This window comes from Ornithorhynchus anatinus, chromosome 9 (assembly GCF_004115215.2).
Source record: "Ornithorhynchus anatinus isolate Pmale09 chromosome 9, mOrnAna1.pri.v4, whole genome shotgun sequence".
NCBI classification, from domain to species: Eukaryota; Metazoa; Chordata; class Mammalia; order Monotremata; family Ornithorhynchidae; genus Ornithorhynchus; species Ornithorhynchus anatinus.
The window spans coordinates 10,399,938-10,415,438 of record NC_041736.1 but is presented as its reverse complement, the minus strand read 5'-3'; the positions used below and the strand labels follow the sequence as shown (position 1 = coordinate 10,415,438).

At 43.3% G+C, this 15,501-nt stretch overlaps 1 protein-coding gene across 1 annotated transcript in view; it reads left to right on the top strand.

Annotated features, from left to right (window-relative positions):
* Nucleotides 1–15,501, top strand: part of LY75 (lymphocyte antigen 75) — a 54,778-nt gene that overhangs the window by 5,076 nt on the left and 34,201 nt on the right. The window contains exons 2-7 of the mRNA XM_039913137.1: nt 6,961–7,332; nt 8,279–8,449; nt 8,839–9,003; nt 11,689–11,799; nt 13,468–13,608; nt 14,681–14,869. Coding sequence (XP_039769071.1) covers nt 6,961–7,332; nt 8,279–8,449; nt 8,839–9,003; nt 11,689–11,799; nt 13,468–13,608; nt 14,681–14,869 — 1,149 coding nt within the window. The remainder of the gene's footprint in view (nt 1–6,960; nt 7,333–8,278; nt 8,450–8,838; nt 9,004–11,688; nt 11,800–13,467; nt 13,609–14,680; nt 14,870–15,501) is intronic.

The window sequence follows — 15,501 nt, the reverse complement described above, 5'->3', positions numbered from 1 at the left end:
GCTCTGCACATTGTAAACGCTTAATAAATACCAACCTTCTTCTTCTTCTCTGGACCTCAGCGACCTCATCTGTAAAATGGGGATGAGCCTCACGTGGGACCACCTGATGACCCTGTACCTACCCTAGCGCTTAGCCCAGTGCTCTGCACATAGTAAACGCTTAACAAATACCAACTTTCTTCTTCTTCTCTGGACCTCAGCGACCTCATCTGTAAAATGGGAATAAAGACTGCAGGCCTCACGTGGGACCACCTGACGACCCTGTACCTACCCTAGCACTTAGCCCAGTGCTCTGCACATAGTAAACGCTTAACAAATACCAACTTTCTTCTTCTTCTCTGGACCTCAGCGACCTCATCTGTAAAATGGGGATAAAGACTGCAGGCCTCACGTGGGACCACCTGAGGACCCTGCACCTAAACCAGCGCTTAGCCCCGTGGCTCTGCACCTAGTAAACGCTTAACAAATACCAACCTTCTTCTTCTTCTTCTCGGGACCTCAGCGACCTCATCTGTAAAATGGGGATGAGCCTCACGTGGGACCACCTGAGGACCCTGTACCTAGCCCAGCGCTATAGCCCCGTGCTCTGCCCAGAGGAAGCGCTGAACAAACACCAACAGGATGAGGAGGATGATCTGAAGGAGTGAAAAAGTCCCTCCCCTGGGCAAAGAAGACATGAGAAAAGGTGGAAAACTCCGACGGCAGGTGCGGGGCAGGTCAGCTCAGCGCGTCTCGTGGCCTCGATTGATCCTCTCCCCCCGCCCCTCGGCCTGGGAGGGGGAGGGGGGACGGAGCGCGACTCCTGATTGGTCGGAGCCCCGCAGGGGGGCGGAGCCCCGGCGCCCCCGGAGAGGTCAAAGAGGTTGGCGCGCGCCGTGGCGCGCGCCGTCGCTCGCGCCCCGGCTGCCCCGCGAGGCATGGGGGCGCGCGCGCGCCGCTGCTGCTGCTGGGCGCTGCGCCTCCTCGCCGCCTGCTGCTGCTGCTGCTGCTGCTGCTTAGGGAAGGGGGCGCCCTCCCCACCCGCAGGTAGCCGACGCCGCGCGTGCGTGCAGACCCGCGCGAGACCCGGGCTTGGCCCTGTACAGCCGGTGGCCTTCCTCTGGGCTGACGGGATGGGGACGTCTCCTTCTTCTGTCGCTGTCTCTTCCTCTCTCTATTTTTATGTCTCTCTCTGGTTGGCTGGCTGGGTGTCACCGTCTGTCTGGGTGGCTCTGGGTGTGGCTCTGGTTCTGTCTGGGTGTGCCTGGGTGTGTCTCTCTGTCTCTGCCTGGGTGTGTCTCTCTGTCTCTGCCTGGGTGTGTCTCTGTCTCTGCCTGGGTGTCTCTCTGTCTCTGCCTGGGTGTCTCTCTGTCGCTGCCTGGGTGTGTCTGTCTTCCTGGGTGTCTCTCTATCTCTGCCTGGGTGTGTCTCTCTATCTCTGCCTGGGTGTGTCTCTGTCTCTGCCTGGGTGTGTCTCTCTGTCTCTGCCTGGGTGTGTCTCTCTGTCTCTGCCTGGGTGTGTCTATCTGCCTGGGTATGTCTCTGTCTCTGCCTGTCTCTCTGTCTCTGCCTGGGTGTGTCTGCCTGGGTGTGTCTGTCTTCCTGGGTGTCTCTCTATCTCTGCCTGGGTGTCTCTCTATCTCTGCCTGGGTGTCTCTCTATCTCTGCCTGGGTGTGTCTCTGTCTCTGCCTGGCTGTGTCTCTCTGTCTCTGCCTGGGTGTGTCTGTCTGCCTGGGTGTCTCTCTGTCTCTGCCTGGGTGTGTCTGCCTGGGTGTCTCTCTGTCTCTGCCTGGGTGTGTCTCTCTGCCTGGGTGTCTCTCTGTCTCTGCCTGGGTGTGTCTGTCTTCCTGGGTGTCTCTCTATCTCTGCCTGGGTGTCTCTCTATCTCTGCCTGGGTGTGTCTCTGTCTGGATGTCTGTCTGGGTATCTTTCTGTTTTTCTCTCTCTGGGTGTCTCTCTGTCTCTCTTTGGGTCTCTGTTTCTCTGGGTGTCTCTTTGTGGGTGTTTCTGCCTTTCTGGGTGTCCTTCTCTCTTGTCTTTCTGGTTGTCTATTTTTGTGTGTCTTTCTCTCTGTGTGTCAGGGTCCCTCTGCCTGGTCAGAGGCACCTGCTGCTGCAGTTCCCCGTGGTAATTCCGGGTTCCTGCCTCCGGGCCCGTGTCGGGGAAAAGAGCGGCTCGGATGGCCTTGCCCAAGGGCAAGGGGTCCGGCCCTGCCCGGCCTGGGGCACAGGACCGAGCCCCTGGGTTCCCACGCCCCCACCCAACTTCTTCTGGCTCCGACGGGAAACGCTAAAGAGGCTTGGGAAAACGATTCATTCCTGCTCTCCAACTTTTAAAAACTCCCAACTCTTCTGTCCACTATGATTCTCTCCTCCTTGTTCTGTCAGTTACTGGCTTGATTATTTTTTGTTCTGCTTGTATTACTGTCAGTTAAGTGCAGACTTCTTCTCCGTGAGAGGGAAGCTTCCCCATTCCCTTCACCTAAGGTGTGTGTCACTTAGACTTGCTTTCAAACCATCCCCCCCCCCATTCCTCCTGGCAGTAAATATTAATTATACCTGAAGCGTGGGACTCCAAAGACCCTATCAGAGGTATGTGGGTTAGGCTCACCTGATAGTAAGGGTTTTCTGCCCGGCTCCTTATCGATTTCACGCTACAGGGAAGCGTTGCTTCCTCAGCAAGATGCTTGTAGCGATCTCAAGTTTCAGGAATGCTAGCAACAAGCTTCTTTAACCATGGACAGATGCTAAACGTCGGGTGACCGAACAGTAGAAGCCCAGGGTAAATCAGGCCACATGATTTATTCATGCAGTAGTATTTATTGAGCGCTTACCAAGTGCAGAGCACTGTACTAAGCGCTTGGAATGTACAAATCGGCAACAGGTAGAGACCATCCATGCCCATTGACGGGTTTAGTCTAATCGGGGGAGACAGACAAAAACAATAGCAATAAATAGAATCAAGGGGTTGTACATCTCATTAACAAAATAAATAGAGTAATAAAAATATATACAAATGAGCGGACGAGCACAGTGCTGAGGGGAGGGAAAGGAGAGGGGAAGGAGCAGTCCCATCTCTGTTTCACTACTTAACAATCTTCTGCACTGCTTTGAGTGGCAGAAAGGAGCTAAATTTTTCAGGAAGGAAAATAAAATATAATAATGATAGTATTTAAGTGCTTACACTGGACAAGCACTGTTCTAAGCATTGCAGTAGATACAAGCTAATCGGATTAGACATAGTCCCTGTAACAGATGGTGCTCACAGTCTGAATCCCCATTTTACAGGTGAGGTAACTGAGGCACAGAGAAGTTAAGTGACTTGCCTAAGGTCACACAGCAGACAAGTGGCAGAGCTGAGATTAGAACACAGATCCTTCTGACTACCAGGCCCATGCTCTACCCACTAGACCATACTGCTTCCAAGGTACATAAATGTTTCACTAGCACTTGAACTGAACACCCTCTCTTCCCCTTTTCCTGCTTCTCAAATTAAAGTATCCTCTATTATACTGATTCATGTGTATACAGCTTATTACAAGAGGATATGGATTCTTGTCACCAACTTTCAGAACTAGTTCATTTTGGTGATGTATTTGAAATCATGTTGCCTTAGGAATCAAATACCAGTGGGCTTTTCTTGAAAATCTGTGACTTTGGTGCCTAAAGCTAGCAAGTGACTAAGGCCAGACATGTTTTATAAATCCTAGCTTTTTGCAGTTTTACAGGTTATTTAAAAAGGCACTCTGTAAAATGTCTATTCTTAGCTTTAAGAAGATTTGTTTTATGAAACATTTTCCCTCTTTGCTCAATCCTTTCCCCTTGAGATGCTATTATTGCAGCCTGCTTGGCTTCAAATCTTGAAATCCTAAGAGTATATTTGCAATAAAGCGATGACCAAAGCTCTATTCATTGTATCCGATGTAGGCTAAAATGTTCAGGAAGTTGGGTAATCTGGTTAAAAGCAACTTTAAGTGAGGCAAGCAGACACAGTTAGAAACGTTGTTTGCTTATGAGGTTAACAGTCCACTCCCATCATTGCCAATTCTACTCGACCTAGTGGAAATATGAGTTGGTGCACACTTAAGAAAAGAGCAAAATGAAGATTGTCTTTTTGTTTTTTTACTCTTGAAAGGACACTTCTGCAGGAAGTATTTCATGCAGGTGTAACTACTTAAAACTAAAATGTTGTCTTGAAATAGCAAAACAGGGCTTGTGGGAGTGGTGAAGCTCTCAAACCTATAGATGACAAAGGGAGCTTTATTACCCTTAGCAGCAGAGTTATCTAGGAAGTAGCCAGAAAAGAAGGGAAGTTTATGCTTTTGCTCCATACTTGTTGGAAGGAGCACTGAAGGCAGAGAGTGTTGTCTACTAAGGTTTTGGGGGCGGGAGAGGGAGGAGGGAGGTTTGTGTAAGAGATTTGATGGGAGGGTCCTAGCTAAAGTACAGACAGCTTTATCACAGGGTGAAGCCAACTCGATTTATGGCCTGATACTAACAATCAGTGGTATCTATTGAACACCTTCCGTATGCAAGGCTTACTTAGTACTAAGCATTTGAGAAAGTGCAACAGAACTTCTAGACAGTTTAGTAGACTAAAATGTGTTTGATAGAGAGATCTCTCCTCTCTCCTTGTGTGCATACACACACAAGTGACTGTTTAATAGAGTATGAAAAATAGGCACAAAATGCATCAAAGAGTGAATGCTTAGGTGACTCAAAAGTGCTGACCTGCAACAGGAGCAGGTGTAAGCAGAGGAAGTTAAAGATTAATCAGTAAAGGCTTGCTGGAGATGTTGACTTCAGTAGGGCTTTGAAAATAGGGAGACCTCCTACCGAATCTCAAGGAGTGAGTTCAGGCCGGGGGAAGGGCCTGAGCAAAAGCTTGGTGGTGGGAGACACAAGAACGAGTAGGTGAGTTTGAAAAGAATAAAGACTTCAGAACTGGGGTACAGTGGGAGAAGAGAGAGGACTGAATAATGCCTTAAAGATAAAGATAATGGTCAAGATTTTCTGCTTGATGCAGAGATACATGGGTAGTAACTACAAGAGGCTTTTGAGGAGAAGCAGCTGCTAAACACTTCAGGAAAATGATTAGACAACAGAGGGAAAAGTGGGGAGGCAGGGATTCCAGTGAGTAGGTTGTTGCAGTTGTCAAGCTTGAATGTGAGTTCTTGAACTGGCACAGTGATTGGACGGAGAAGAGGAAGTGTATCCTGGTAGTGTTATAGTTTTGTGAAAGACTGAATGAATATCAGAATTGAAGCAGAATCCCTTGCATTTGGATTTGTCCCCTTGATTCACCCCTTCTCATCTCCACAGAACTTATATACATATCCATAATTTATTAATGTCCATCTCCCCCTCTAGACTGTAAGCTCACTGTGGGCAGGGAACATGTTTACCAACTCTGTTATATTGTACTCTCCTAAGTGCTTGGTATGGTGCTCTGCACACAGTTATTGAATTCAATAAATTCAACTGATTGAAGTCAAGGTTTAATGTCAAGGTTGCAAACCTCACCCTGGGGAGATAGTGTTACGAGCCATGAGCAGTCAGATGGAGAAGATGTTAGGAGGGAAGATGAGCTTAGTTTTGTACATACCGAGCATCAACATAAAGATGTCCTGGAAGAGAAGGAAGTGCAAGATTACAGAAGAGAAGTTTGGGGCTAGGAAGGTAGATTTGAGGGTCTACTATAGAGATGGGAATTCAAGCTTGGGAAGCAGATGAGATTCTCCAAGATAGGGAAAGGAGACAGAAGATCAGTCGAAACAGAGCCTCAAGGGACATGCACAAGTAAGGGAGGCAGAGGAAGAGCTCGCAAGACTGAGTGGAGTGGCCAGGGAGATTAGAGAACCTAGAGAATTGTCAACAGATCCAAAGTTAATGCTTCCAGGAGAAGGGAGTGGTCCTCCGAGTTGACAGCTAGCAAGTTGAGGCGAAGACTTAATTTGTACTCCATTGGACTGGCAAGGAGTTCATTTGTGACCTTGGAGAGGGTGGTCTCATTTAAAATAAGGTCAAATTAGGTATTAGAGTTGGAAGACAGGAATGGCAGGGTTGACATAAATTACAGAATCAGTGCTTTCTTCAAGGGGAAATCTTTTTCCCCCCGTCCTTGGAAATCATAAGCAGAAATCACTCAGGACTCTAACTGATAACTCTGCCAACTCTGTTATGTGGTACTTTCTGAAAAAGTAAATGCTCATAAAGTTAATCAAATGATGGTATTTATGAAGTGCAATCTATACTGTACTGACAACTCTCCTTTAAGTTCCTCTTTTATACTCTACTGATAACTCTCCTTTAAGTTCCTCTTCCTCTCCCATAAGTTAACTTACCTTATAGTAGGAGGTAGAATATTAAATGCTTACTGTGTGCAGAGCACTATACTAAGTGCTGGAAGAGAATATGTGGGTGGGAATTACATAGTCTCTGTCTCCACAGAATGAGAGGGATACAGAATCCATTATGAGGGAGTTGAGCATTTTCTACTGTACTGTATCTGAACCTTGTTGGCTCCCGTGGTGGTCTTCAGTCCATTTCAGTTCCCTGTATTCTGTAGATATTTCAGAGTAGTCCTGGGTACAGTCAACTGGTGGCTTCTCATTTTCTTTAGAAAAGAACATTGGTGTACCATATTCTTATTTCTAGGTTGGACTAATTAAAAGTGACAGAGAAGTTCCCATCCCTCTAGGTTACAAGGGTGTTGTGGGCAGAAAATATGCCTTCTTGTATTGTACTCTCAAGTACATAGTAAGCACTCAAATACAATTGATCCATTACATAGAAGCCACTGACTGACCCCAACCCTTATTTGTTTTACAGAGGAAGCATTCTGCCATGCTGTGATCAAATAAGGGGGCAAGAGAAAACAACTTTGACTTCTCTGGCAGAGGAAGAGTCACTGAAATTGCCTAGTTCCATCAATGTGTGGTTATGAAGCTCTGCCCTAATTGTGCATTTGTTTGATTTCAGATAATGGTCCCTTTACCATTCTCCATGAAAACACCCACAAGTGCCTCCAAATTAAAAATGGATGGGTGGTATCAGTGGAATGCACAAAGGCAAAAGATCTGCTATGGAAATGGGTGTCTCATTACCGCCTCTTTCACTTGGAATCCCAGAAGTGCCTTGGACTGGAGAATACCAAAGGGAAAGATTCTGTGAAAATGTTCACCTGTGATTCCAGTGTAATGTTGTGGTGGAAGTGTGACCTGGGCTTTGTTCATGGTGCTAACCATCTTGGACTGATTTTGAAGAATGGGATTCTGACCACCAGTGCCAATTCATCCGATTCCTGGAAGAAAGGGGATTCTGATGAAAATCTTTGTGACCGCCCTTACCTTGGTAAGACTGGGCTGGCTGGCTGGCTGACTCTTAGATGTAATGGTGTGTGTTACTCACTCGCCTGGGGAATACAGAGGTCAGCCTAAACACTGAGTTTCTTGAAACTAAACCTGAGGTCATATAGCAGAGCAAATTAAGTGATTAGCACTACCAAGTGTTTTAAATCACTGTAAAACTCAAATCTTTAGGTTCCAATGTCTTGGGTACAGTCTAAAGGCATCTGACTAACAGTGGAATCTCCATAGCCTTGGGTCTTGAAGGCAAAAGTCAGGATTTTTCCACAGGAGGATTTGTTCACTGATTTGGTGTCTCCATTCATTCTGTCATCTGTCTGCGAGCAGAGTTTCAATTCTACCCTGACTTGGTGAGATGCTTGAACAATGTCACCCATTGCAAGTCAGCCTGAGTCCAAATATCCCTCACCTGCCTTGCCAGACCTTCACAACTACTTGGTGCCAAGTCCATCGGTCAACTCAAAGAAAGGAAATTAGGATTTTGTGCAGCCTTTTGATTTTTTTGTGCCTGGCTTGTTGGTTTGGCGCTGTCCAGCTCAAACTGATGAGTAACCCTTCTACCTCAACAGTTAATAAGTGAGTTGGATGGGGGCCCTTATTATATAGTATTTTGGGTAATGCATGCATGCATTCATTCCATATAAGTTAGAGTAGTCTCAATGTTAGTGTAGTAAAGTGGAACCAACAATACTGAACGTAGTTCATTCATGAAAAACTTCACCTAGTTGAACAAAATCATAAACTCTAAACAGATTTGTGTTCATCTTACCCAAGATTGGCAGGGAATATAGCTCAACATTTCCATCCTTCCATTGCAAGACACCAGATCTCTGGGGAAATGTGTGTGTGTGTGTTTGTGCAACATATGTATACTCTTCAGCTTTTCAAGATGAATTACTGAAGTTGACTTATATTGTATTTATATTTTGTAGAAATATATACTCAGAATGGGAACTCATATGGAAAACCTTGCGAATTTCCATTCTTGCATAATGGAATATGGCATCATGACTGCATTAGTGGTGGTGATCAAGAAGGCTTATGGTGTAGTACAAGTATAAATTATGATGATGAAGGAGAATGGGGAATCTGTTTAAAACCAGGTATGTTTCATAATCTGCTGCTCTCTGATTTTAAGGTCAAGATGCTATTGCTTGTATTCAGTTATAGCTAGAGTAGATAATATTATTCAGATCAGTGAATCGGTTCATATAGTGGTAGGGTTTTTTTATATTGTAGTTCTGAGGTTGAATCTCATAGTTTTATAAAAACTTCAAGTGGACTGAATAGTACAGAGGTTTGGCCAACTGCAGTGCACTCAAATCATATTGCCACTATAGTAGAAGGAGTAAGCTAAGATGCCATGTGTGTGTGTTTGCTTGCTGGAGAGGGAGGTAGCCATTAGTGTTCCTGAGATGGCCATTGCACATGCTGGGACTTTTCCACCCCCTGCTCTGTATGGTCACTATTATGCTATTTGTCTCCTAAACAGAGAATGGTTGTGAAGTTAACTGGGAAAAGAATCCACAGCTTGGAAATTGCTACCAGGTTAATACCCAGACAGCTCTTTCATGGAAAAATGCTTACCTTTCATGTCAAAGTCAAGGAGCAGACTTGCTGAGCATTGGCAGTGTTGCTGAATTAAATTACCTTGTGGGTAAGTTTTCTGTGTTCTGGAAACACAGTTCTATATTGAAAATATCTATGAGAAGCAGTTTGGCCTAGTTGAAAAAGCACTGGCCTGGGAGTTAGGAGACCTGGTTCAAATCCTGGCTCAGCCATTTACTTGCTGTGTAATCTTAATCATGACACCACTATGCTTCAGTTTTCTCATCTCTAAATGGGGGATTAAACACCAGTTCTTCCTCCCATTTAAGCTACATCTGATCTGACTACCTCAGTGCTTAACACATAGCAAGTGTTTTAATAAGTGACATTTATTACTAATGTCTTTTATTGAGGTAGAGAATAGACAAGTTTTCCTGCACATGCAAGCAAGGTGCTACACTGGAACCTTTCCAGTAGGGAAGTGCTTTGAAGCAGAAGTGCTTTGGGTCCTTTAAACAAGGGGAGAGGGCTAAAAAAAGGTTAAAGATTAGAGTATGGGTTGAGATGGAGTATATGCTCGAATACTGGTGAGTAGCAGGAGATTATGCAGGTCAAAGCATCCAGGCTGACCTAGCTGAAATCACTTGGAAGCTGAGGAAAGAAAATCCAACTCATGGGGAGAATTTCTAAAGGTGACAAAAGCATCTGGCATAAACCAGTGCTATTTAAGTGCATGTATACAGGACACCATACTAAGCACATTGGAGAAGCCATGAGAAATATGATTAATCTCCTCAGGGAGTTTACAATCTAAAGAAGAAAGTTTTGGCTGTAGCTGATAGTGAAGCTGGAAATTAAAAACATGAAGTGGAAATGAAACTGCAACATTAGAAAATGCCTTCAACTTTGTGTTAAAAAATCTATAATGCTAAGATGGGTTCATTTAGGATATGGTTTTCTTTGTACACAAATCTTGCTGAAGTCTAGGGTTGTTTTTTTCCTTAAGTCCTTTTCTAGAAATCAACCCAGAGGGTATCTCTTAAATTGAGTTGCTTCCCAGGGCTGGGATAAGCAGTTTTGCAAGATAGTGGCTTGCATCTTAGGGATGGGGTGGCATAAAAAGCAGAATTTTTGCTGTGAAAGGTAGTTCTGCTCTTTGAAAACCCAACACTCCTTCTCTTCTCTCTTTCCTTTCTGTTGCCAGTATTTCAGTCTGTTAGCTCTCCATTTCTCTAGACAGTCCGGCGTGTTCCGGAAGAGACAGGGGAAGCACATCCTGAACTGCAGCCCAGAAGAGGGCTTGGTGACCCTGGCTGCCAGAGCCTCTGCCCTCCATGGAATTCTACACCTCTCCCTGCCTTCTATACTATAAATCTAGTATAGATTTATGCATCCACTGGATGCTCAGTAAATGTTTTTGAATGAACAGATGTCTTAAAAGTTAGGTTTTCGGGATATTCAGCTCATGCAAATCCTTCTTGTAGATCTCGACAGGATTGCCACTTGGGAGCTTTCTCAGAGTTTTGAGACAAATCACTAGACTGGCCTGAATCCATTAGTTGGAGAAATCTAGTCCAACTCTGTGCACACAGTGATTGTCTCATGCTACAGGGCTTTGTGCTGGGTGTTGTGTTTTTGTGGGATTTCCGGGTTTTTTTTCCTTCTGACAATTTTGATAAGGGTTGGAGAAACTTGAAAACTTTGAATGTCCACAATTGCCAAAACTTGAAAGCAGAAAGTATTTAGCAGTCAAGGCTAGCTCCATTCCAGTGGGAAAATAGCAAAGATGGGTATAGTCTTGTTTTGTGTTTGTTCTCCTTTCATGAGACAACACCCTGCAATCTTGGGTGCTTTCAGCTCAAGGAACTACCTCGGTATTGGACTTGATTTTTAAATTGAAAAGTTCCTTTAACACTGATCAGGATAGTACTTTAATACTTTTACTAATGTAGTATTTGAGTACACACTTGTTGCTTTGTGCTATGTTAAACACATTGGAAGTACAGCACAAAGATAATGTTCTCTGCACATAAGGAGCTTATGCTCTAGTGAAACTGGGTGCCCTGTAGTGAAAAGATAAATGATTGTGTTTTGGTGGTTCCTATCAAGACCAATGAAGCTTCATGGAATATAGTTCTGACCCATCCATGATGCTATAAGAACAAGACCTGATAACGTGCACCTATACTACGCTCTTCAGAAGTACAGAAATGACACATAGCTGGGAGAGACAAATATAAATAATTACAACTGGTGTAGGCCAAATAGTGTACTTATCCCCTAGACTGTAAGCTCACTGTGGGCAGGGAATGTTTGTTATATTGCGTCTCCTAAGTGCTTAGTACAGTGTTCTGCACTCAAATACAATTGAATGAATGAACATGAATGCCAAGGGTAGGGTTAGATTGTAAACTTCTTGAGAGGAGAAAATTGGTCTTCTATTTTCTCTTGCTTCATAAATACCAGTGAGTGAGCTAAACAATCTGTCTCCTTCCCGCCAATATGGTTCTGCTAAATTTCCACCCCTGCAGTGGAGCAGAAAACAATACCAACAGCATCCTCTTTCATCCCAGTTGTTTCTGCCATTCAGTAATAGGGTTTGTGTTATTTGCAGCAGTAAATAAAAATTAAGGGAAGCCCCAGAAGGTGGTCAGGATAATGGAGTGGTTTCACCTGGGCTCAGCCCTGGGAGGAGGGTGTCCAAATTTGTACTGACTTAAACTAGCACAACTAGATACTGCTTAGCTCAACCTCAAATTAATAAGCTGACTTTTTTTTTTTCCTCTCCTTACAGAGAAGGATAGTATTCCTAGAACTTTCTGGCTTGGCTTAAATCAACTGGATTCTTCTGGAGGTTGGGAGTGGTCTGATCATACTCCTTTAAATTTTCTTAACTGGAGTCCAGGTAACTCTTTAACAAACTTTTAGCACAACCAGGATTTGGGAGGGGACAACATGGTCTAAAGGAAATGTCTCCACATTGCACTTGGGTTTGTCTCAATTCCACTATTTGGTTCCTCTGTGACCTTGGGCAAATCATGTACGTAGAGGATAGAGCCTAGGCCTGAAAAGATTATAGGTTCTAATCCAGGATCCATCACTTGTCTGCTGTATGGCCTTTGGCAAGTTACTTTGCTTCTCTGTAGCTCAGTTACCTCATCCATAAAATAGGGATTGAGACTGAGCCCCCCAAAATGGGACGGGGACTGTGTCCACCATGATTTGCTTGTATTCACACCAATGCTTAGTACAGTGCTTAGCACATAGTAAGCACTTAACAAATACCACAGTTACCAGATCGTAGAACAAGTGGTTGACACCTAGTAACTGCTTAACAAATACCATCATTTGTATTATTAGTGTCTTTGATCAATGGGAATAAGATTGTATTATATTCTGTATACCATAAGGGGCCCACCATCTGATAACCTGGTACTCAGTAAACAATAAATGTTATTGTTAATAACACTATATTGTGCACACTTCTCACCCCCTCCTTACACTGGCAGAAGACTTGGGGGCTATAGACAAGTGCACAGTTCTTAAATCACATCACATCCCCCATGTTTATCCAGATAACTTACCGGACTGCAGCAGGTAGTTCAAATTAATATTCTTTCTCCATTGGAGACTTCTGTAACTTGTTAGCACTGAGAGGCCAACAGGCGTAAAAATAATTCATAATTACAGTATTTGTTAGGTGCTTACTATGTGCCAGGCGTGGTAATAAACTCTGTCCACCACAACTCGGGCCAGACACAGTCCATCCCACATAGGACTCACAGTTCTAACCCCCATTTTACAAGATGTGGGAACTGAGGCACAGAGAAGTTTGTGACTTGCTCAAGGTCACACAGCGGACAAGTGGCAGAGCTGGGGCTGGAACCCGTGACCTTTTTGCCCCAACCCATGCTCTATCCACTACACCATACTGCTTAAAAAAGCACTTTTGAATACAACAAAGTGTAGTGGCTATGGATTCATTAGACAAAGCTAAACTAACAGAGCACTCTTGATGTTGTTGCACTTTTTTTTTTAAAGTAAAAATTCAGAACTGCAGAGCCAAGTAATTCTTGTATAGCAGGATACTGCCCTGAGAGTTGGTCATAAACTGGCCTTGGGACAAATTTAATTATATCTTTCTGAGCCTCTGTGTTCCATTGATTGACAATAGTGCTTGTTATCTAACTTCTAGAAATAGTGTGAGATTAAATGACACTATATTAATTATTCCAGGTCATACTTTAGTTGCGATAAGTAACTCTGAACACAAATTTCCAGCTGGCCAAGACAGAATTTCTCAGTATCAAAACAATGCAGAGAAAGAATACCTTGCCAGTAAGAGTGCTTTGAATAATATCTTCAAGTATTATCAATGTGGTTTATTGACCACTCCTATTCTGATTGTGTGCTCATAACAAGCCTGCTATTTGGCACAGGAAAGCTCTCCTTTTACCTTTTGCCTTAAATGGGATATAAATTTAAGTAGACTTAAACTTTGTATCTTGGCCTAAAAACCCCCATAAAAAACACTTACTGTGCCTGTATCTCTTCCCGGAATCCAACTCTAAAGAGATGCCTGGTCCACCCAACATAGGAAGTTCAAGTTGTACAAAAATGTCTGCAAAATCAAGAGAGTGGCAAAGTTTCCCATGTGATGCTGTACTTCCCTATATTTGCAAAAAGCAACTCAACAATACAGTGGAATTACCAGGTAACATTGGTTCTTTGCAACTGTTGATAAGTAGAATAACATCAACCTAGCTAATCCATTGAAAGTAGAAAATTTTCAACTTGCATCTTGTTCAGTTTAGTCTGTTCTTTCCCTATGCCTGCTCTTGTTTTGTGATCCAGGAACCATGTTGAATTCAGTGTCTTATTTCTCCCCAGCACTTAATCCAGTGCCCTACATATAACCAATGTCGCAGGTACTCAGACTGAAACCAAATGTTTATTTTGTTATAATGTTACTATATTCGGAGAAATCAGCATAGACCGTATATCATAGAGTAAACTTACTACTGGATTTTTAGTCCTAGGATGCAGTAGTCACCCTTTTTCCTGATAGTAGAAGGGAAACATCCCATTAATGACCATGTGGCTTGGTGGAAAAACGTGAAGTACACCGCCTGCTGCAGTAGTGTAAATGTCACCATAGCAACCAGATTCAGAGGTGACAGTCTTACTCATGATTTTTAGAAAATGGCTTGGATTTCAGTCAGTTATCCCAAAACATATGTTTTTGCTGTATTGTGTTTTTGGTTTTTTTGTTTTGGGACAAATGCAGTAGTAAACTTAAGTTCTTTCTCTTCCAGCAATTTCCTGGAGAAAACCTAAATGTGCACATGCATGTGACGTACAATACAATAACACAAATCTTCCTTAATGTGGGGTTAATCAAGAATCCAACCTCCTTCTACTAGAACTAACATTACTATTTAGACTAGTTTCACCTAGCTTTACTCATTCAAACACTCCAATTACCTCTTTCCTTTCCACCCTAGTTATTATTACAAGGCTTCACCAGCCCTTAACATTACAGTTGGTATATATTGTCATTTTCATCTTTAGATACTTGTATTTGATCCATTAGATAGTAAAAGTATGTACACTGTCATCTTTTGCATGTAATTTACCACTACATTTATGCAATAATCCTTTAAATACTTTGGTTCCCATAATATTATTTGTTGATATTCACCCCTGACCTCCTGGAAATCATGGTGTTCTAGAAAGGAGGACTTCTGAAAAGTTCACTCAAAAATTGACATATCACCTATTCTCAGATGTTTGGACTTATGTGGAAACACGTTGTGACTTGGATTGGCTGCCCAGCAATGGATACTGCTATCTGATGGTAAATGAAACTGATTCCTGGGACAATGCAAATGTGGGATGCCAAGAGAAAGGGAGTAATCTAATCAGCATCCACTCCTTAGCAGATGTTGAAGTTATTATTCAAAAGCTTCATAAAGGTAAGTCTATGAAGTGGGTGGAGAATATGAAATTGGTGGAACACAGGGGCAGGAAAATACTTTATTTTCCTGTAGACTGTAAGCTTCCTGTGGTTAGGGAACGTGGCTACCTACTCTACTCTGTTGTACCCTCCTAAGCTTCTAGTGCTGTGCTCAGCACATAGTAAGCACTTAAATACCATTTGTTGACTTGTGCATCCACTTGGGTTGTGGTTCCAGCCTTAAATAAAACTTATTAGGCTTAGCAGTTTCCTCAGAGAAAAGGAAGCACTTTGGATTTAAACTCTTTGGATTTAAAAGTGTTCTAAATTATACCCTAGCAAATGGAGTTATAGTGGTTAGTATGCTTCTCCTACCATCTGGGTAACACACATCTTGTTCCCCTCATAAATAAAGTATTCTAATGAATTAGGCCCCATTTCGTAGCACTCAATCAGTGACTCCATGCTTGACCTGTGACTCATAATAGTGATAGTGGCACTTCCTAAGCACTTAGTATGTGTCAGTCGAGTCCCATGTAGAAGGAAAACGGGTATTGAATCCCCTTTGGTAAATGAGGGAACTGAGGCACAGAGAAGTTGTGACTTTTTTAAGATCACACAGCAGTCAAGTGGAAGATAAGGGATTAGAAC